Below are 24,488 nucleotides of genomic sequence, written 5' to 3'. Positions count from 1 at the left end.
GTCACCAAAAAGAGATGACTTAGTCCGCTTCATTGCAGGTCATCTGTCCTGATGCCACCCACTCCAATCGGGGTCTCTCTCTATGGGCGCCACCCAGGCATAGTAAAGGCCAACTGACATGATGACCATTGCCAGGAGTCCAGATGCCCCAGGAAGACAGGCATCTACTACTTTGCATACGTAGGAAGTTTACAGCTCAGGCATCAGTAGTGCGATCCCTGTGTTGTCAGGGGGCTACTACCAAATGGGTATATGATAGCCCCACCACAACAGACTGGCTACTGTGCTGGATACTGGGAACAGAGAAATCCAATATTGTTATGGGGGTGAAAGAAGACAGGAGACAATGGAAGAAGATGACATACCCCAGAAAGTGTCCTCACCCAAATAGTTGAATCGCAGATGGAGACAAAACGCCATGACAAGATTCAGGAGATCATATCTAAGGGAACTATGGATAACTAGTGCACCACCTAAAGCGTCCTTCCCCATATGGCCTGCACTTCTAAAGAATTTTGAAAGTGGCAGGTCAAACCAGTGACTGGGACCTGAACTCATATGGCCGAAAAGTGTGGAACTCCTTTTAGTTGCCTCTTACGACATGCAGGACACCTCAGGCCTATTCTAACTCCCGGACCCGCAGGGGCAACACTTCATGTCTACCGTTTTCTTCCATTACTGCTGCAACCAAACAGTAGTTTTATCTTAATTATGTGGTGAAGCTAAATGTTGCAAGTTGTGTTGGTAATGCTAATTGTAGATTATGTCAGCATTTCCTCTCTCTCGTCTCCCCTCTTCACAATCGTCTAAAGTATTCCATTAACTCCACCACCACTATCTGTCTTTTCTTCCACTTATAATTCATTCAGTCACATCAAATGGGACTAAGTGAAGCAAAACATAAAGTAAGAACTTAGAATTAAGGTAAACCTTGCTAGGGAGAAATGTCAAATTGGGAAATTTCGATCTCACGGGCTTTTCACTGTGGCTATGAATTTATGGTGTAGAATAAAAAAAAAATAAAAAAAAAAAAAAAAAAAAAATAAATAAATAAAAATCAAAAAAAATCAAAAAAAAATCAGAGAACGTAAAATCGAAGTTCCATTTTACTTACATTAAGCCTTGAGTTATATTCAGGAATGTAAATTGCATCATGGGAGGATCACCAGATAGACAGTTTATTTACAAGTTTTATTACTCAGTAGAGTATGTAAAGAGAGAGAATGTTATTGCTGATGCATTCTCTAGGTTATCAGTGAGAGTGGTGATAACCATACTAAGTTGATTAATAAGTTCTTTCAGTTCTTGTCTGGCATGCTGTCATTTCGAGATAGTGGGACTGACTTCAGAGAATTTCTGCTCAAGCTAGAGTGTGTTCTTGGTTCACTTTATAGGCAGTACCAGAAATAAGATATGAGGTGACTTCAATATTAATTTTGTATATGAGAAAGGATGTTGGTGGATCTCCTAAATTCATATGATCTAATGCATTTTTTTTTCCCAACTAGGGTGCAGGGGAATAGTAGCACAGCCATAGACAATATTTTTATTCATTCTTAATTACTAAATGGGCATTCTGTTACTAAAAAGGTGAACAGCCTTTCAGACCATGATGCACAAATTTTAATACTAAAAGGCTTTTGTACTCAAACAAATGTCAACTATAATTACAAACTACATAGGCACACTAATGGCAATAGTTTTTTAAACCTCGCAAAGGAACATGCGCGGCAGGATATTTATAGTGCCGATAGCATAGGTGACAAATATAATGCTTTCCTTACCACATATCTCATGCTCTTTGAGAGTTGCTTTCCATTACAACATTCTATATGGGGTACTAGCGGTAAATGGCAGCCAGGGTGGCTGACTAGTGGGATAAGGATATCATGTAGAACAAAGTGGGAAATAGGGTGGTTGATCTGAAGTTTCCAATGAAATTATCTCGAAAACTATACATTGGGTAAAAATAATGGGTAAGACAATTTTGGAATCTCAAAGGGGGACATCAAATGATACCAACGTGAGCCCCAGCCCCCGCCCCCTAGGGTGGGGCAACTTTTAAATCGTAAATGGAAATCCCCATTTTTTATTGCAGATTCAGATTCTCTAGAAACAAGTAATCAAGTTCTGTCTGAAACGTTTTTCTGAACCATTGACATATGGCACTGAAATTGAGAAAAATTAAAAGTGGGGAAGAACTCAGATTTATTTAGTATGATCTGAGAAGGACGCATCGAATCGATACAAAATGTGCACCAATTCTTTCATTACGCCAAATTAAACTATTTTTTTTTTACAAAATGGAGGGAGGGGAACGGTATTAAAATCTCGTTAGTCGGATGAGTAATGTGATTGTGAAGAGTTCCCTGTGATGCTACTGTGGCCAAACTGAACTATGGCTCAGTATAAAGGTCAGTGCGATGCGATCAGACATCCCTTCACTTTCAGATTGTGAACCATAAACATCAACTGACAAAAGTAAATTATTCTTTAGCGAAGCAGGGCTCACTATCTTTAACAGAAATTGTGGATATGATGTTAATTTTAGGAGAACGCCATAAAAGTTACACTGTAGCTGCGCAGTTGTATGCAGATTGTTTCTCAAACAGACGGCATCCAAGCGAAAACATTATTTGAAATTGCACTCAATGCTCCGTCCACCTCGTCATTGCGAATGCAATGAAAATGACATTCATACCCTTACCGTTCTCGCCTGTGTTCAACTGGATCCTGAAATTAGTAGTTGTGCAATTCAGAGAAACTGAAAAACCAAAATCAACTGTTTTGAGGATTTTGAAGGCACAAATATCATGCGTATCATATCACACTGACACAGCCATTAATGCCAAAAGATATGCAAATACGCATGCATTTCTGCGAATAGGCCTTGAAAATGATAAAGCGGTGACAATGATTTTTTTTAGATACGTTATGTTCACCGATGAAGACACATTCAAAAACAATGGCGAATTAAATTGTCACGATTGTCATTATTGGTCCCGTCAATCCACACTAGCACAGACCCATTGACTATCAACGCAAATGGTCGTTAATGGTCTGGTGTGGAATTTTAAACGGTTACTTGATAGGATGGTATTTTTTTGACCGAAATGTTACGGGGGAATCTTTTCCGTGATGATTTGTTGGAACTAATGGATGATGTTGATTTAGAACCTAGGCAATGAATGTGGTTCCAACAAGACGGAGCAGCTCCCCATTATGCTAAAAATGTGCGGAACATTTTAAATTTATGCTACCCTGGTCGGTGGATAGGACGCGGCAGGAAAATTCAGTGGCCTCCGCATTCACCAGACCTAACATCTACAGATTTTTTTCTTGTGGGATTATTTAAAAAATACCGTTTATGAAAAAGAGCCCACAGCCAGAAACGTTGTGGAGCAACACATTCAAAGGGCATGTGCAGCCATACCTCGGGATGTGCAGCTCAAAACTGTGGACAACTTTTGCATATGATTGACTTTATGCATTGAAGCAAATGGGGATAATTTTGAACAGTTTCTTTGTGGCTAATTTAATTAAGCACCCAAATTGTGAGAGGCAAGGGGACTCGCACCAATGAAGCACCCCACGGGAAAATCATTCTACTACGTCCATGTTGTCGTTCCTGGGTAACAATAAAAGTAGGATACAGTACATTTTGTACAAAATAGCTTAATTTAGCTTAACGACATAATTGGTGCACATTTTTTACTGATTTGATGCATCTTTCTCAGGTAATTCTAAATAAATCAAGAGTTATTTCCCAATTTAACTTTTTTCTCGACTTCAGCGCCATCTGTCAATGGTTTAAAAAATGTTTCAGAGGAAACTTTATTATTTTTTATGGAGAACACGAATCTGCAATAAAAAATGGGTGTTTCCATTTAAGATTTAAAAGTTGCCACTGGTCCCACCGAAGGGGACAGGGGCTGGGGGTCACATGTAGTATCCTTTTATGTGCCCCTTTGAAGTTACAAACTTGTCTTACCCATTATTCTTACCTGATGTATAGTTTTTGAGATAATCTCATCCGAAACTTCAGATGGACCAACCTGTATAAAAGGTTAGAAGTAGTCACAATCGAGCTACAGTGGCTCATTAACCATCAGTATTGTAAGGAGCTTAAAAATGCTATTAGGAAGGGAAAGAGTATGCAGTACTCAAATAGGATAGCTAATTCACAGGATAAAATTAAAACCATACGGTCCGTTTTGAAGGAAGTGTCTGGTCACTAGCAGAATGTCGACTATATAAAGTTAGTTTGTAGTAAAAATATTTCTGTTACTGGTAAGTCAGATATATATTCAGTATTTAACAATCATTTTCTGATCATTGCTGATGAATTAAATAAAAATTTAGTTTCTACGGGGAATCATAAATCTCTGATGTCTGAAATACTCCTCTGTGATATTGACAGGGAGGAGATTCAGTCAATAATTAAATAACTGAAGACTAAGGACTCTCATGGATATGATGGGAGTGCCTAGCAGATTATTAAAGTACTATGCTGCACATGTTAACCCTGTACTTAGCCATGTTTGTAATATTTCATTTAAGAATGGTCTGTTTCCTAAACGATTTAAGTACTCAGTAGTAAAGCCTCTTTATAAAAAAGGAGCAAGGGATAATGTAGACAATTTTAGACCTATTTATATGCATCAATGTTTGCTAAAGTTATTGAAAAGGCTGTGTGTGTAAGGATAATTGATCATTTTGAATCAAGATTTGCTACCAAATGTACAGTTCGGCTTTAGTAGTAGTTTAACAACTGAAAATGCTATATTCTCTATTCTCTTTGAAATACTGGATGGATTAAACAAAAGGTCAAAAGGTTTCAAATGCTCGGCATATTTTTTGCTTTAAATAAGGTGTTTGTGTGGATCACAAAATATTACTCCATAAGTAGGATAAGGGGAGTAGCTCACAATTGGTTCACCTCTTACTTAAAAAATAGTGTTTGCTGATGACACAAGCTTGGTAGTAAAGGATGTTGTCTGCAACATTGGTTCGGTTTCAAACAGTGGAGTTCATGATCTAAGTTTATGGCTTTTAGAAAATAAACTAATGCTAAATCACAATAAGACTCAGTTTTTACAGTTTCTAACACACAATTCAACAAAACCTGACATTTTAATTTCAGAGAGTGGGCATATGATTAGCAAAACTGAACAGTTCAAATTTCTAGGTGTTCAGACAGATAGTAAACTGTTGCGGGAGACCCATGTTCAGGATCTTGTTCAAAGACTTAATACTACCATTTTTACTATTTGAACAGTGTCTGAAGTGAGTGATTGCTCGACATGGAAGTTAGTCTACTTCACTTATTTTCATTCACTTATGTCATATGGTATTATATTTTGGGGTACTCCTCCCAATCTAAACGGATATTTTTGGATCAGAAATAGGCGGTTCGGACAGTAAGTGATGCAAGTTCACGAAACTCTTAACGACACCTGTCCACTAGTCTGGGTACCTCGACATTGCCGTCTCAATATGTATACAAGTTGTGATTGTAAAGTTTTAAGAATGGGCTTGTAATTTTACAATGGTGGTACTTACATGCTACTATGATGCATCTCCTTCAAAATAGTCCCCTTCTGACTGAACACACTGACTCCAATGGTGTTTCCACTTTTGGAAACATTCCTGAAGTGTGTTAAGGATGCTCTCCGTATTTGCCAGGACGTCTTCAATAAAGTCAAATCACTTCCCTTACAGTGAAAATTTCACTTTAGGAAACAGGTAGTCTGCAGAGGACAAATCAGTAAAATATGGCAGTTGTGGAAGCACAAGAATTTTGAATTTGGTCAAAAATTCAATGATGGAGAAGGCATGACGAGATAGAGCACTGTCATGGTGTAGTACCATAGTACCAAACTGCTGTCTTTCCAGAATGCAGGCCTTTTCCTCCATACCTTTTCGCCCAAGCACTCAACATTTGTAGTATTCCTGGTTAACTGTCTGTCCTCTAGGGGTAAATTCATGATGAACATTACCAGGAGGATCAAAAAAAGTCACCAACATTGTCTTCACCTTAGACCGACTTTGCCATGCTCCTATAGGTCATGGTAAACCTCTGGAGTCTTCCGCTGCAAAGACTGTACTTTGGTTTCATGATCATATCCTTATATCCATGATTCGTTACCTGTAATTACACTATTTAACAAATCTGGGTCATTTTTAGTCAAATCAGTTCTTGGCATACTACAGGTTGGTATTGTCTCTGGTCACTTGACAACACTTTTGGAATGAATTTTCCGGACACTCTATCCATGTTCAGATCTTCAGTTAAAACTGACTGAACTGCATAGAAACTAAGTTTATCAGCAATCTGTATGATCAGAGTGCACTAAGTTGCGAACTTTCACAACATTTTCATTCGTTTTTGAGGTGGAAGGATGGCTGGCCCATGGTTCATCTTCGAATGATTCACGGCCGTTTTTAATCTGTTGAACCAGACCAAAACATTTGACTGGCTCATACAATTATCTCCAAAAGCTTTTTTTAATAGTTCATAAGTCTCAGAAGCTAATTTTCCAGTTTTAAAACAAAATTTCACACAGACACATTTGTCCATTTTATAACCATTTTTACGCAGACAGAATCAGGCAACAAGCCCTAAACAGACTCTCACTCTCCAGCTGCCACAACAAACTGAATAAAGAAAATGCAGTTCCCGTCAGAGGGCATTCAAGGACAAGGCTATGACTCACTTCCCACCCTCCATGTACCTGCCCGCCAAACCAATAAGCGATAGAGGATCCATTCTTAAAGCTTTCCAATCACACCTCTTATATTCTTTGCTATTGTTTCTTGCTATCAATATCAGCTTATTCTCAAGAATTAACAGTTTTCACTCAGTTAATACTCCGCAGAACTCCAGTCTGTATTTGGATCACACTTCCTTAACTCTTGTGCAGAAAGGAGTGCAGTACGCTGCTGCATCCATTTTCAATAAGCTACCACTAGAATTCAAAAATCTTAACAGTAATCAACAGGCTTTCAAATCAAAACTGAAGAGTTTCCTCATGGGTCACTCCTATTCTGTTGAGGAGTTCCTTGAAAAATTAAGCTGATTGTTGTTGTGTTGTTGATTGTGTTTACTTAAACTTATGGCTTGACTCTTTTTGGGTTCATGAACATTTTTTTTAATCTATTATTACTTTTATGTTGTAATTTAATGTACTGACACGTCCCATGACCTTTGAGATTTGCTCCTCAATTTGGTCCTATGGAACTAGACGTGTACATAAATAAACAGAAAATGAAGTGCCAGGTGGAGAAATCAGATCACTTCTGACAGTCTTCTGTTTGAGTTCAATAGCCAGGGGACAGCAGTGGAGGCAGCCAGAAACATTTACGCTGCATATGGAGATAATGTCACTTGACAGAGCACAACAAGAAAATAGTTTCCTAATTTTACAGGGGATTTGTTTGATATTAGCGACTCTCCATGTTCAGGAAGACCTTCTGGGTTTGATAAAGATAGTTTGAACTTATCAATCCACAATGATCCATGTCAGTGTACTCGAGAACTGGAAAATGTGATGAAAGTGGTCTTTCCACCATTGCGCAACATATGCATGCAATTCAAGAATAAGGTGTATGAGTACAGCATGCTCTAAGCTAAAATCACAAAAATCAGTGGGTGGCCACAAGTGTACCTCTGATTCCTCATCAATTGGTTTGTGAACAACAACAACCTCTCCTACCCCACATCATTACTGGTGACAAGAATTGGTGTCTTTATACTAACATAAGGAAAAGAAAGCAATGGTTGAGCCCAAACAAAGCAGCAACTCCATATACACAGATCTGTGTACATCCACAAAGAAAAATATGCATCAGGTGGAATAGCAATGGTGTGTGTACTACAAACTGCTTCCTTGAGGTGTACTATTAGTGCTGACGTTTATTGTCAACAACTGAGATGTCCTGCAGAGACAATCCATGAAGAATGATTAGGAAGACACTGTAAGTGATGCCCCACAAAGATAACACCTGTCCCCACTACACTACACTGACAAAAAAACAGTAAAAAGAATTTTACACTGTTGTAACTAGTGAAGGGGAATATATTATTGAAAAATGCTAAAAATGTATGCACCACCACAATAGAAGTGCAAGCTGAAAGTGCACTTACTGTGTCCACAATTCTGCTGCTGCATGTTGCTATTAGCAATTCATCAATGTTCACCACAGCCAAACAGGTCTGAAATTACAATACCCAGTAAGAATCATGCTTTTCAATTAATCTTGGTTGTCAAAAATATCTCCCTCCCCCCCACTCTCCTCACCAAATATGCCATGATTTTTGAGAAATAATGAAATCTTATCTTTGTTGTCACTTGTGATTTGTTTCTTCTCCTCCTCCTCCTCTTCCTCCACTCCTGGATATGCTGCAGTTTCTGAGGTGGTGGTTAGAGTGAAGCCACTGAGCACAGCTTCAACTGACAAGTGAAATGAGCAACAAAGATATTGTCACTTGTAACATAAATGATTTCCAAAGTGGTGGTTATGCTGAGACCATATGGCTCAGCTTAAAATGCCATGAGTGAAACAAAATAACTAACTGCATTTATGAATCCTAGAAAACAATAAACAACCAATGTGACTGGCTATCTACATCTGATTTATGATCCTTTGTGTTCACTAATCAATCATCCTGTGAACAGTTACCAAAAGCAGGATGCAACGTAAGTGTCGACACTGTAAGTGCACTTTTACCCACAGCAAACACATGCCCAATCTCAATGCATGCAATGAAATCTCTTAATCTGGAAGAAATCTAGGTCACACAATACATGGAGATAAGAGTGAGAAGACAGGCATTGAGGCTGCCAGTACTATAATCTCCAACTGGGTCCTCCTTTAAATCATGGTTTAGGACTGGACTTACAGTAGGTATACAACATCCATCACAGAAACTTTTCCTAATTAATACCGCAGATATATCACAGACTCCCAAACTTGTTCAAGCAATTCAACATAAGCTAATTTAACTCTCATATCCTTTTCATGTAAGCAATATTACAGTCATCAAGTCACAATGTGCAAGACAGTACACAATTTAAAAGATTGTGTTCCTTACAATAAAAAACATCATTCTCTTATCACAAAACAGACAACTTAACACAAGTACATATTTTGTGTAGGTGATACTCCACAGCTAATTAGCATTTGAAAAACATGTAGCAGCTGCAAAGACCTACTGATAAATAATTCCATTCAGGTATCCCGTTTACCAAAAAGTATAACACACAAGTTATATTTCATATATAACTGTCAAAGCAACGTTATGTGGTGCACATACTCACAAAACCTACCAAAGTCAGGGAGTATGTGATATACTAACAGGTTCAATGAGCACGTACATCCACATACTTTTAACTGTCAGTGGAACAGTATCTTGTGTATTCTCTCCATCAGTGTGCAGGATACCCGAAGATAATATGCAGATCAAAACAGCTCCTGACACTTGAAATATGTTTTTTGAGAACTTGCATAAGCATTACAAATCTTTCTTAATTGTATCTTGCACCTATAACTGAGTGTATATTCACAAAGAGTTTTCAGAACAATTTGCACTAAATTTTTTTTCCTGCCTCAACCTATATCAGCAATGTTTGTTGTTATTTAGCAAGATGAGTGGTTAAGATGTTAGCAGCTACAATATGCCATGTGTATCCTTTCACATTTTTTTAATATTCAGAGGTACCACATATGCTTGCTTCACAGTATGTACATCAAACCTCAATAAAAATAAAATAAATGAGTATAAGCAGAACTTACAAGAAAGTCAGGATTTGGGCCCAAAGCTGTATCATAGCCATATATGCCAATTGTCATCAAACCAACAAATTCCAGATTCTGACAAGAATCTTTAACGTATTTTACGAGTGACACAGCCTCTTCTGGTTCACATCCACTTTTCTCTGGAAAAATTAAGCTAATGTCAGAATTCTACTATAGATTATAGGAATATCAAAAGTTGCAAGCTTAATGAAGTAGTACCATTACATGACAACTTTGAAAATTATAAAAATAAATATATACTGTAATAAAAGGAAAAGGTACAATCAGGCCAGTTATTAGTGTCAAATACTAGCCAATTACAAAATACACTAACTGCAGGAAGTGAGAGTTTCATATAAGCTATGTTAAAAATACATTCTGCAGTAAATTAGATGGAATCGACACTTTATATTTTTCTGCACCGCAAATCAGTGAAGGCATGGATTTGGGGAGTTCTTGATATTTCGCATGGCTACGGACAGATGGTAGAAGTAATCAACCAGAAGATACATCGGGTAGTGCGCACTGGCAATGTTGATATCAAGTTAATGGTTCATCAAGGCAGGTTTATGACACCACTCACGGGCGAAGAAGCACAGCCCAGCAGGCACTACAATCAAGTGTGGAGATGGGTGTGGAGTAATCAGGCACAACACAGGGCACTGACATACTATGAAAAACTTGTACATTGCAGCTACAGCAGCACTTAATCTGTATGCAGGGGCCAGAGAAAGCTTATGTTATAGTTATTAAGGAACACTCCAGTCATCCCCTCCAGAGGGACTACACCAGAGGTGTAGGAAAGGGAGTATAAATAAGGGAGCCCAGAGACTCTAGGTGAGCAGCCATATTGCTATTCTATCTGTGTCTGGAACTGGAGATAACAACTATTGTGTAACATACAGGCCAACCACTATGACCAACTGGACCACTGAATCAACCACCAGACACTGTGTTAAAGGCAAGCCACAGCTGTAGTGGAGTGCATACAAAACTTGGCTCTGCACTGGTGTGGGGAGCATTTGTGCTGATGCCCATATGCATGCCACACTGCCATTGCCTGGATCAGCAGAAGTAGTGCGTATTCTTCCAGGGAATAAAGTCAATGCCATATTTGCCTATTTCTCTATGCACATCCCAGTGTGATTCACCCCTCTCTCTCAAACCGTATCTGTCAATTATCCTGTCGCATTATATCCCACAAGGCTGAGAGTCATAACCATTTAGTGCCAAGACTGCTTGTTTCACTTCCCAACATAAAAAGTTAGGTTGCAATGTGTTCAATTCCGGTTCTACTAATTGGTGAGAACATTGGTTTCAGTGAGTGAGCCATTGGCACTTGACATGAATTTGATGGTATCAGCTTAGCACAATGTAGTGTGGCGAGTCTGGCTTAATTTACGTTATTTTTCGTGTTTGCTCTTGGTGTCAGAGTTGTGTGAGCTAGGGCATGCAATGTTTAGAGTTACTTTTGTGAAGCCACAGGAAACTGTGGACTTATCTGTGTTTACAGGTAATGGTGGACATGATAAATTAGTGTCAGCAAGGTGTGTATTTGTAATTTGTCTGGACACAATTTGCTTTGTACCAGACCTATAGTAGCTGCTTGTTATGCGAACTGGTTATCTGACAGGTAGCAGTACTGAGTGTAGGTGGGCGATGATTTGCTGGAAGAATCAATTTGTGGTTAGGTTTTCGCGTGTGGGGTGGTTAAACGGGAGATTGTGGATTTTTTAATTTTTTTTTTAAGTTGTTGATTAAGGTAGAAGTAGAGCACGCAAAATGGTGGAAAAACATGCTACTACTACCATGGAAGCAGTTTGTACTTTAACTCTGATTGCACATGTTAACAGAGAAACTGGGGCAAGAGAGGCAGAGAGATTTTGAACTTAATAGTGAGCTAGAAGCTGTGAAAGAGAGTCTGGTTCAGCTGCAAATAAGGCTGGACTGAGAATGCCTTCTGTTCTATATGACCTGCATTAATTAATCCCTTTTTGGGCAAGGCAATGGAGGACGTGGCAGTTTTATGAAAATAAGGCTGGACTGAGAATGCCTTCTGTTCTATATGACCTGCACTAATTAATCCCTTTTTGGGCAAGGCAATGGAGGACGTGGCAGTTTTTATTATTGATGTACGGATGCTGTGGAAGCACATGGGAGGTAAGATGAGATAACCCCACATGCTGCTAGTATGTGGTTTGCAGGGGACACCAAAAAAGCATAAACATTTTGAGAGTGGGCTGCTAGACTGTGCCAACAATACCAAAAGCAAAACAGTGTGTTTTCTTTGTTAGAAATCAAGTACTCTGTCAATGTAGTTCAACACGTCTGTGGAGGCAATATCAGGTAGAATTCATAAACTGAATGCAAAGACATATGTAGAGACCAACAACGCAGAAGCTAATAGGATGTTGTTGCAAGAGGAAGAAAATAGAGCAGTGGGCTTTTTCTGTGTGGTATATCTGTAGAAATATCATTGAGGGTAGAATGGAAAATCTGCAGGACTCAAAAAACACACACACACACACACACACACACACACACACACACACACACACACACACACACACACACACACACACACAGAGAGAGAGAGAGAGAGAGAGAGAGAGAGAGAGAGAGAGAGAGAGAGAGAGAGGAGGAGGTCGATGTTGGAACAAAACGAAGAGTGGACCACCAAGTGTTCACTTCTGAAATCAGGGGTTATGGATGTGGTCGGTAGGGGCATGTAAGGAAGCAATGCGGACAACCAGAGTGCTATGTGTGTGGTGGAGTGGGCCACAGGTCATCTGACTAGAAATAGGTAAGATGGGAAGCATCATTAATAGAAACAGCTGTTAAACGCAAATTGAAGTGCTTCAACCCTTGGAAGGCAGTCCTGATAGAACTTAACACTACACAAGTTAGTGTGAGACAGAATGCTGCTTTATGAATGGCAGGAAACAGATTTTTATATAGATAAAGAGGCACATGTATCCATTGTAAGTACGGACTTCGTAGGAAAGGGGAGACTGGGGCCGTGACATGATGATGCAGGTTACATGTGGTTGGCAATAATAGTGTGGAACAATTGGATACAGCTGTACAAGAGTTTGCAGTTGGGAAAACTAAGTTCAGCAAATGTTAGAAGTACTGTCATGCATAAGCTAAGATTATGCAGTGATTCTCAGCCTAGACTTTCTCGACAGACATCCATGCTACAGATGATCTTTAGAAACCCACAGGAGGATTCAGTGGGACTATTTCAATTGGGGAAACAGTTGCTTCTGAGGCAATGGTGCAAGGTTCACTTATTGTGAGGGTTAGACCACCTGAACTGCGTACATTTTCAGTAAAGACTTATCAGCAGGATAAAATACCAGCAGTTACAGGGAAGATGTGCGATTTTCAGGCATACCGATTTGTCGAAAGAAACATTACATATGGCTGAACCCCTCTCATGCAATGAACAGCCAGGTAGTTCGCATGTTTTGTCAGGTGGAGTTTGGTGCGTCTGACATTTATGGGGAATGGACAATTCTGGTTAGATGGGCAAATTTGACAGAGCGTAGGTGATTCTGACAAAGAGTGCAGTAATAGCCACTGTGGAAGTCTTGGAAGATGCGGACTTCAATAGGCTGAGTCTAGAGGAAAGCCACAAGCAAACTGTCGACATAGAAGTGTTGCAAGGGAAAGGGGGTCACTTGAAGGACAGTGATCAAAGAGCCATGAAAACTTGTTGCTGAGGTTTAGTAATTTATTCTGGATGACAAAATATGCATATAATTCTAATAATAAAACTTGTTCATTTATATTCAAAATTAATACGAGATTTTGCTTCCACTCAACACAGTTATTTATTTCCAAACTCTGGTTTTAAAATATCTGGAAAATCTCATACCCTCACACTAGTCCCCAGCAACAGGCTCGCTCAGGCAGTAATGTCACTGGCATATATAACAACGAAAACAATTTTTTACAGTATAATGTAATTGGGTAGATAAAAAAATCTACTCACCAAGTGATGGCAGAACACACACATAAGATAAGGCTATAATTAGGCAAGCCCTCAGAGAGAGAGTGGCTTCTCCAGACAGAAGGGTTGAGGGGGAAGAAAATTAGTGAAGGGAAAGGACTGGAGATGTCTAGGAAAAGGGGTAGAATTTGGACAGGACAACTGGAACTGTGGGTCAGCAGAGACTTACTGGGTGGGATGAGAAGGAATGATTTGACTGTTGGGGCCTGCACTGGATGAGATTTGAAAATCTGAGAGCTTAAAGTGACAGACAGGGTAATTGGCAAGACAAATTATTCCTAAAACATTGTGCACAAGTTTAAGAGTGGAAAACTGAGTGCATCGTAGATAACAGAGTTGGAAGGGGGACAGCAAAAAATAGTCAGGTAAGAAAATGAAAGATGCAGAAAACTAAAATGGAGTGAAGAAAGTAGTTACTGTGAAAAGATGCTGAGATGGTAGAAATTAACATAAATAAAGACCAGGTGGGTGGGGAGGACCAAGGACATGTTGCAACGCTAGTTCTGACCAATGGAGTTCCGAGAAAACTGGTGTCTGGGAGAAGAATCCAGGTAGTGTATGTTAATTTCTTCCATCTTAGCATTTCTTCATGGTAACTACTCCTTTCTTCCCTCTGTTTTAGTTTTCGACATCTCATTTCCTTAACTATATTTTTTGCTATCCCCCTCACACCTCTGTTACATACAATGCAATCAGCTTTTCACTCTTATTAACTTGTGCATGATGTTTTAGTAGTAATCTCTGTTCTGCATATTACCAAGTCTTCCACCTTTAAGCTCTCAGTTTACAAATCTTGTCGGGTGCAGTCCTAAACAATCAGTCTTTCCTTCTCAACACGTTCACTTCTCCTAGACCTCTCCAGTCCTTTTCCTTCATCCCTCTTCCTTCCCCTTCAACCCTTCTACCCAAAGAAGGAGCCACTGGCCCCAAGAGCTTGCCTAATTATAGCCTTCCTTTATGTGGGTGTTCTGCCGCAACTTAGTGAGTAGACTTTTTATCCAATGTTGCTGGTAGACAGGTGCACACAAGGGAAGGTTGTCATCTGTACAGTCAAACAAAGTGCGTTTGTTTTAGGGGGAAGCAAATGGCATGACTTGTGGGAAGGAGCTTCTGGCAGCTCTAACTTACTTCCAGTGAACACACTGACTATACTCGATATTCATACTGGAAACTGTACTGCTACAAAGGAGCAGGGTTGAGAAAAATTGAGCTTTAGGAAAGTGGAATGATTATTAATGGCATGACTTGTGAGGTAATTGGGATATAAGTGTGAGGGGACATTCCACTTGGGAACACTACACTGTGAATTGAGGTATTGTTCTCAATACAAAAATGGTTAAAGTTAAGTTGGTTTACTGGGAGGCCAATATTAAAGATTCAACAAGAATCTTTGCAGAAGCAAGGAGCTATGCTGTGCCACAAATGAGTATAGGCATGGATTTGGGGAGCTCTTTAAGATTCTATGCATCTATAGCCAAAAGATAGAAATTAAAGGACCGGTGGATACATTGGGTAGAGGGAACTGGCAATCTTAATATTAAGTAAATGGCTCTATGAGTCAGGTTTACGACAGATGAGGAGGCACCGCTGGCTGTCAGTATATGAAGGTGGAGATAGGTGTGGAGTAATCAGATGTAACGAAGGGCACTTATGTGATATGAAAAACCCATATGTTGGATTTACAACAGTGCCTAGCAACCTGTATGTGGGGGCAATGAGAACTAGAAAAAAGTGACAATTATTAAGGAACACTCCATTTGTCACCCCCCAGAGCGAACGCATCAGAGGCATAGGAGAACGAGTAAGAATAAGAGAGGCCAGAGGTTCAAGGCACACAATCGTGTCACCATTCTGTCCATGCCATGAGCTCGAGAGAATGACGATTGTTTAAGCTGCAGGCCAACCACAATGACTGTCTTGGGATGAATTTCAATGGTCAACCAGCCTGCTGAATCAACTGCCCAGCTCCATTGTACAGACGTGCTGTAGCCGTGGCAGGGTGAGCTCAGAACTGGACACTGCACAGGAGTTGGGAATGCGGAGGCAGCCAGCTTCCGTTCTGGGCACCACCACTAGATCAACTGCATGCCGCTGTTTGCAAGAATGGAGCCGTGGCGCGGTCTCACAGCCTCTCAGGTCCAATGCTGTTATCAATCACCAACCAAGACACCTTGAGCAGGGGACTCGGGCCCTGAGGTTTTCTAATGTATGTAAAACAAGGGAAAGGCAACCACTTACCTATAGCTAATTGATGTGTGGCTCTCACATAACAGTATTCACTACATTTTGAGCTCTCGCTATTCTAGTTTAAAGTACATAAGCGCGCGCACACGCACACACCTGCAGTAAAAGTGATTACAGAGAGCAATTGCCAGGCCTAATGGACATAGGAATTGGTTAGGAAATGAGGCACTAAGCAAGAACAGGGTAGCACATTAATGCAACCCAAGAGTGTTAACATGTTTGGGGTGGGTGAGGGGAAGGCAGTACACAATGTGGACAGGGAAGGAGTGATGTGGACAACGACAGACAAGAACAAGAGAAAGTATAGTGAGGCAGTGGGAAATGGCTTGGCAGAGGTTTAGGCCACACAAATTGCAAGAATGTGGCATATCAGTCTGCCATGTTTCCTTTTCCTACATCTGCATCTACATCTACATTCATACTCCGCAAGCCACCCAACGGTGTGTGGCAGAGGGCACCTTACATACCACTGTCATTGCCTCCCTTTCCTGTATGGTTTGCGGGAAGAACGACTGCCGGAAAGCCTCCATGCGAGCTCGAATCTCTCTAATTTTACATTCGTGACCTCCTCGGGAGGTATAAGTAGGGGGAAGCAATATATTCGATACCTCATCCAGAAATGCACCCTCTCAAAACCTGGACAGCAAGATACACCGCGATGCAGGGCACCTCTCTTGCAGAGTTTGCCACTTGAGTTTGCTAAACATCTCCATAACACTACCAGGCTTACCAAACAACCCTGTGAAGAAACGCGCTACTCTTCTCTGGATATCTTTATCTCCTCTGTCAACCGGACATGGTACCGATCCCACACTGATAAGCAATACTCAAGTATAGGTCGAACGAGTGTTTTGTAAGCCACCTCCTTTGTTGATGGACTACATTTTCTAAGGACTCTCCCAATGAATCTCAACCTGGCACCCGCCTTACCAACAATTAATTTTATATGATCATTCCACTTCAAATCATTCCGTACGCATACACCCAGATATTTTACAGAAGTAACTGCTACCAGTGTTTGTTCCGCTATCATATAATCATACAATAAAGGATCCTCCTTTCTATGTATTCGCAATACATTACATTTGTCTATGTTAAGGGTCAGTTGCCACTCCCTGCACCAAGTGCCTACCCGCCGCAGATCTTTGTGCATTTTGCAGCAATTTTCTAATGCTGCAACTTCTCTGTATACTACAGCATCATCCGCGAAAAGCCGCATGGAACTTCCGACACTATCTACTAGGTCATTTATATCTATTGTGAAAAGCAATGGTCCCATAACACTCCCCTGTGGCACGCCAGAGGTTACTTTACGTCTGTAGACGTCTCTCCATTGAGAGCAACATGCTTTGTTCTGTTTGCTAAAAACTCATCAATCCAGCCGCATAGCTGGTCTGATATTCTGCAGGCTCTTACTTTGTTTATCAGGCGACAGTGTGGTACTGTATCTAACACCTTCCGGGAAGTCAAGGAAAATGGTATCTACCTGGGAGCCTTGTAATGGAACTGACAAATAGACATTTTATTTTATTATACACTAAAGTCATGTTAAAAAAGCTTTTGCTTAAGATAATACTAAGCTGGGTGTTGCGATCAATAATCGATATTGGAATTGTATGTTCTTTGTAGCTTACGACCGTGATCTTTGGTCTACAACGGGTTTACGGGCACTTGAGTGTTGGCCACGGTTGAGTGTAGTTGTGTGTATAGTTTTGGCAATAAATGTGTTTTTGTTACAAAGAAACCGTGGAGTACTGTGTCATTTTTCGATAGTCCAGTAATAATTAAAAAAACCCACACCTCTTCTTGGACCCAGAGCAGCAAAGGAATCACGCCTAGACAACGAGAAGCCACGCGGACAATGCAGACTCAGCAGCATCAACAAAGGAGACATCATGGCCAGCTCTACTAAAGTATTATGCAGCCATTAGCCACACCGTAACGGTGTCCTTATGGAGATAACTTTTCCTGAACAGTAGAGCGGGTTCGTGACAACTGGGGGCTCAGCCGGGATTAAGACATTTATATGTACTGGATTGACGAAGTCTGTTTTGCGGAAGTCTAATGACCACGTGGTACAAAGAAGTGCAATACATGGAAATCAAGGGAGATGAAACGAAGCAGTAAAGTGGACTGACCACACAAGTGAGGACCCAGACTGAAAAGATAAGTACATTATGTATTGCTGTTTATTCCTTTTATTATTTTGTGTGAAATTTCACAAAAATGACCATTGTGAAGGAGAAAAGTGAATCCGAGCGGGATTGTGAAAATTTGCTAGTCTTTGGGGGCGTAGACATGCCTATAAAAACGGAAGATGAGTCGGTCAAAAAAGCGGATCAAAGTCTTAATTCACCTGAACGTGAGACGTCTGACATTAAATCACTGTTACAAATGATGGAACAATCGTTAGCTTTAAATCAAACTGTTGCAGCCCACTTACAAGCTAATGAAGATCAATTGCGAAACATGAATCTGACGGTCGCGGACAGTTTTCGGGGTATAAATCAGAAAGTGTCGCGTCTAGAAGGAGCTATAAACAAAAAATTTGATAATGTCTTACTTTGGGGTAATAAACTTCGCAACGATATATCAAAGGTAGACAAGAAACTTAGCAAAGCAGGAACAAAGATTTTGGTGGTAGAATCTAAAGTGGGATACGTAAAATCTAGTCTGAGTAACAAAAAATTCAGTGTGTAAAAAATGAACTGGTCACAGACAGAGAGAAAAATGCAAAGTGTTTTGATAATTTTAATAGTCTAATAGATACAGTTTGTGTAAATGTAAAAGCTATGGCAGTAGATCTTGAAAGTAGAGTATATTCGAAACTAAACGTTGTGGATGATAAAGTGGAAACAGTCAGTAACACAGTAAAACTCCAAGAGATTGAAACTAAGACAGATGTTAATGAATTAAAAAGTACAGTATCAGAGTTAAACCAGAAGTTTGAAATATTTAGCAATGATGTAGCTAACAGAAATTTTTCTATGAACACAATATGAGTGAAAGTTTCAAAATTAAGTTTGTTAAAAAATTTTTGGAGGGGGGAATCTTTGTCATGGACCAATCAAAATTTTTCTATGGACATGTCTTATGCTGAATTTGAAATTGAGTTCTCAAAACGGTTCTGGTCTGAAACTGAACAAGCCAGGATAAATAGCGCGTTCCTGAATGGACCAAATTACAGAGAAACACAGGGGACTAAAAAACAGTTTTGTAAGAATCAACTGAAGAAACTTGTACATTTGAGTAAACCCTTTCATGAGCTCACACAGATAGATGCTTTAAAGAGAAGGTTGCCAACAGATGTGCAAAGGGACCTAGTGTATGGACCAGATGACAACATTGAACAATTTCTAAACTACATGGACAGACTTGACAGGATTATAGACAAAGTAGGGAAACCAAAAAACTATTTCAATCATACACAAAGAGGTGGGGATCATAGTTGGGGAAACACTAATTTTAACCGGAGGGAAAACAGTAGGCCCAACAACCATAGTTTTCATCATAGGGAACAAAATAGTCACAATATTAATAATAATTTCCATTCAAGGGAAAACTATAATTTCCATTCAAGAGGACAATCTGGGAACAATTGGAACAGAAGTAATTACAGGGAGTCTGAAAACAGGAATTGGCGTGAACATAGGGACGCTGGGAGTCAGAATGCTATGGGAAGTCATGAAGTAAAAAACTAGCATGCGCTCCATTGTCAGTCCGCAAGGTAGGGGCGAAAAGCATAGATAATAGATGGACCAATAACACCGACTACGTTGCACCAGGAGATACATCTCAAGTAATGAGTAGTTATCTTATGAATGTGTACTACCCTCTAAACACAGTACCTGTTAAGAACGAACACATTAGTTGCAATAAAGACCCAGAGTAAATAATTGACTTAGTTGAATTTTATGAATGGGCAGAAGCTTGTAGCTTGTCAGATGACCAGCAGGTTAACGGTTTAAATGATTTACGAATTTATGCACTGATGAAGGAACCAGGTGAGCAAATGGTTGGCATTGATTTAACGAGCAAAGAATTAAAAACACTTGGGTGTGAAAGCAACATTTTAAGTTTTCAGGAGAGAGAGGTTGATGATTGTAGTATTTGGGAAAATGAAGATTTAATGATACATGATGATGGTGAAAAATATTTTGTTTGCTTTAAAGAGGAAATGGAGGCATTAGGTGTCGTGGGAGAAACTGATATGCATGTTGTAGATGTACCCAAGGATGTTATTAACAGTTTAAGTGTTGGTAATGCCAGTGTCACAACCAATAGGCTCTGTAATCCAACATCTTCCGAAGGAACCTGGGCAGTTTATAAAGATTCCCTGAACATTAAAACCGACTGTGCAAGTAGGCTACCATTTGCAATGAACAAAGGTGAATTATTTCTTTATAATATGTGGCTAAATAGTGATGCAATTAAAAATGATAGCAATTTTAGAAAAATGATTCTTAATATGTCTCAAATTTTATATCCTGATTGGTGGAAAAACACTTAACATATTATTGTTGAAGAACTGAAGGATAATACCTTAGTGGTGAACAATGTTATATGGGTGAAAATATTTGGATTAATGAAATTTTTAATGCAAGTGACAGTGCTAATGATGTGTGTGTTAATGTTATGACCGTAGATAATAAAGGTGACAGTAATATAGGTACTTGTAAGTCAGAAAGTCATTGTTTCAGTGAAATTCAAAATGATTTATTGTATGAATACGTTCAGCCTCAAAAAGGTGATGACATAGGTAGTCCGTTCATTAGAGCAAAAGTTGGTACCTGGGAAGGCAAGTGCCTTATAGACACAGGGAGTCAGGTGTCAGGAGTATCTGAAATTCTAAGCAAAAAGCTGAAGTGTGAGAAAGATTACATTGAAATGCCAGTCATTGGGGTAAAAATATAAGGGGCTACAGGAAAACATAGTAAAACTGTGAAAAGACAAACTTTGTTATCTTTTACAATTGAGGGAGTCACATTTACACATGGATGCCTAATTATACCAGGCCTCAGTGAGGACTGTATTCTTGGGATGTCATGGATTTGGAGTGTAGATGCAAGATTTGAAAGGGAAGGATAAAAACTTATCATAACAACACCAAATGGGGGGTGTATCTCCACCAAATTTGTCAGATCAAATACAGTGTTTTGTAATGATAAATTTAACACTATAATCTTGTAAAGGAGAAGAAATATGTTGACAAACACATGACAGAGCTGGATTTAAGAGAAGTAGATTTCAACACACTGGTAAACACGAAGATTTCCGAAGCTAGCGGTCTACACAATGAGCAAAAACAGGAACTAGAGTCTTTGTTATGGGAATACAGTGATGTCTTTAGCAACATTCCAGGGAAAGTTAGGGGTTACGAATGTACTTTGCAAGTAAGACCACATGACCCATTTTTCATAAAACCATATGGTGTGCCCATAGCAAAACTTACAGCAGTTGAGAAAGAATTACATAAGATGGAAGTGTGTGGTATTATTGAAAGGAGTATCAGTGCTTATAATAACCCGCTAGTAGTTGTGTCAAAGAGGGATGGAGGAGTGAGAATTTTTCTTGACTCCAGGCCTTTAAACAAGATCTTATACAGAGAAACAGACCACCCTAAAAACATTGATGAGCTGTTGCAAAAGTTCAAGGACATAAAATTATTGTCAAGTCTAGACTTAACCTCAGGCTTTCACCAAGTACCCCTGGCACCCAAATCTAGGAAACACACTGCTTTTCTGTACAATGGCCGTTGCTATCAGTATTGTGTAGTCCCGTTTGGCTTGAACTCATCGGCAGCAGAATTCATAGAGCTTTAGACCATGTGCTTGGACAGGAACTTGTATCCAAATTAGTGATTTATGTAGATGACATTTTAGTAACTGGACAATATTGGAATGAGCATGTTGGGCTTTTAAGACAGGCATGTGAGAAACTTAGAAGCAGGGGAATGACAAACTAGAAAAGTGCAAATTTGCAGTACCCGAGTTAAAATTTTTGGGACATGTCATAACAGAAAAAGGAATTTTGGCTGATCCAGACAAAATTAAAGCTATTGCAGAGTTTCCTGCACCCGTAGCAGAATAAAACTGAAATCATTTCATGGGCTATGTGGCTTCTACAGAAAATTTGTAAGTAAACAAAGCTTAAACACACCCTGTCTAAGTAGCTTGTTAAAGAAGGACACTGTTAGGATATGGAGTAAAGATTGTCACGAGGCTTTCGACATAATAAAAAAGGAACTGAATAACCAGAACCTGTTAGACAGACCAGATTTCAATTTAGCTTTCTGTTTACATACTGACAGCAGTGATTATAGGCTAGGTGCTGAATTATTTCAAGTAAAAGAAGTCAATGGGGAGACAATTCATGCTACAATTGCATTTGCAAGCAGAATGTTACTGGAGCATGAAAAGAACTATACACTAACAGAAAAAGAGCTATTAGCTATACAGTGGTCATTTTCAAAATTCAGGTCCTTTCTACTTGGACATAAGGTGTACTCTGATCATAAAGCCTTAAGCTATATACAGGAATGCAAGCTCTATCATGATAGGCTTGCAAGAATGGCATTGTATTTACAATAATTCAACTTTGAAATTAAGTATATTAAAGGCACTGACAACATAGTTGCGGATGCTCTATCAAGGCTACCAGTAGGAGGGGAAACAGAAATTTTTGATCAGAATGAAGAAAAACAGTTTAAAATGAGGTATATTAAAGGGGTCACACATGAAAAAGTTGTTAGATCATTGTGTTATAAAATCAGGAGGAACCAGAACCGTGATGCAGATTGGAAATTAGTAAAGAGCTGTTTAGGGAAAAAGAACTATGAAAAAATAGACAAGTACTATAAGGTGTTTAAAGGTACTCAGTCTTCATCAGTCCTTCTAAACAGACAATTGGAAACTATGCTGGCCTGAGGAGGAAGCTGAGAGGTAATTAGGTATACTCATGAGAGCTATGGTCATTGTGGCATACAGAAGCGTATGCAGAAATTACAAGAAAACATATACTTCTACAATATGGCCAAGAAAGTTAGAAAAGAATTGTCAACTTATGATAAGTGCTAACGAGTAAGAGTAAGTAACAGAAAATGTCAAGGTGAAATGCAAAACATTATTCCTGCACAACCTCTAGACTTAATCGCTGTTGATTTCTATGGGCTGCTTCCAAGGAGTAGGAGTGGCCACTACTACATTTTTGTCATGGTGGATGTATTTTCTAAACTAATCAAGTTGTATCCTGTCAGAAAAGCCACAGGTAACGAGATAGTCACAAAAGTTGAAAAAGACTATTTCTTAAATGTTGGGAAACCAAAGGCAATCTTGTCAGATAACAGTTCTCAGTTTTTGTCAAAAGTTTGGAAAGCCTTTGTTGATAAATCAGGAATCAAATATGTTCAAATATCTGTATATAATCCGTCGTCAAACCCAGCTGAGAGGTATATGCGTGAGATTGGTCATTTATGTCGTACATATTGCAGTCATAAACATCCTACATGGTATGACCATGTACGAGACTTTGAAGATTTTATGAATAGCTTGCAGCACACTTCCACAGGATTTTCACCTCATGAAATTATGTTTCATCTAAAACCAAACAACATTATCAATGAACTTGTAGAATTTCCACCATGCACAATGATGACTATGCGAGAACGTGAAGCCACAGTCAAAGAAACCATGATAAAACGGGGAAATGAGAAAGAGACAACATGATGGCAAGATCAAAGCAACCAAGTTTAAAGTTGGAGATAATGTTTTAGTAAAATCACATGAGAAATAAAAAATTCTAACTTCTGAAATAAATAAATTCTTTGATATATACATGGGTCCATTTGAGATTGTAGAACATCCACACCCGAATGCAGACCGGTTGGTATATCCTAAATCCAGGAAAGTTCTCGGGCTAAGAAATATTGTCTCGTCGAAATTGTATAAACAAAAGGGATAAGACTAGTCTGAGAAAGTGAAGAGGTGACTCAAAGGTTTTTCACTGGAAATTTTGTATATAAAAATTTGTCTGATTTTGTTACAGTTTTGTGCCCTTTAAAATGTTTATTATTTGTTTAATATGTATTCATTGTATGAAGTGTTTTCAATGGATTTTCTGTGTAATACGCTTGCCATTTTCTTGATATTTCTGTATGTTTATGCAATTTGACTGATATTTGATAATTTGTGTAATAACTTTCTCACACCACACTTGAGACCTCATTTATAATGCAAGCCTTTAATCAGCACTAAATCTCTGTCTTGCAACAATTAAGTTTATTTTTTTAAATCTTAAAGACAGAGTCCTAATTACTACACACTCAAGTGCTTGAGATGTCCAACTCTACTAGGAGAAAATCATTTTTAGTAAACCACATGAATTACTGCACATTTCTTTCTCAACCACTGCAAAAGCATAGGCAATAATATTT

At 39.1% G+C, this 24,488-nt stretch overlaps 1 protein-coding gene across 1 annotated transcript in view; it reads right to left on the bottom strand.

The window, feature by feature from the left end:
* LOC126356104 (pyridoxal phosphate homeostasis protein) overlaps positions 1 to 24,488 on the bottom strand; it is a 76,777-nt gene that overhangs the window by 35,424 nt on the left and 16,865 nt on the right. The window contains exon 4 of the mRNA XM_050006804.1: positions 9,796 to 9,938. Coding sequence (XP_049862761.1) covers positions 9,796 to 9,938 — 143 coding nt within the window. The remainder of the gene's footprint in view (positions 1 to 9,795; positions 9,939 to 24,488) is intronic.

Source organism: Schistocerca gregaria, chromosome 3 (genome assembly GCF_023897955.1).
Source record: "Schistocerca gregaria isolate iqSchGreg1 chromosome 3, iqSchGreg1.2, whole genome shotgun sequence".
NCBI lineage: Eukaryota > Metazoa > Arthropoda > Insecta > Orthoptera > Acrididae > Schistocerca > Schistocerca gregaria.
Note: the sequence above shows the minus strand (reverse complement) of the source record. Positions and strands in the feature narration are given on the sequence as shown.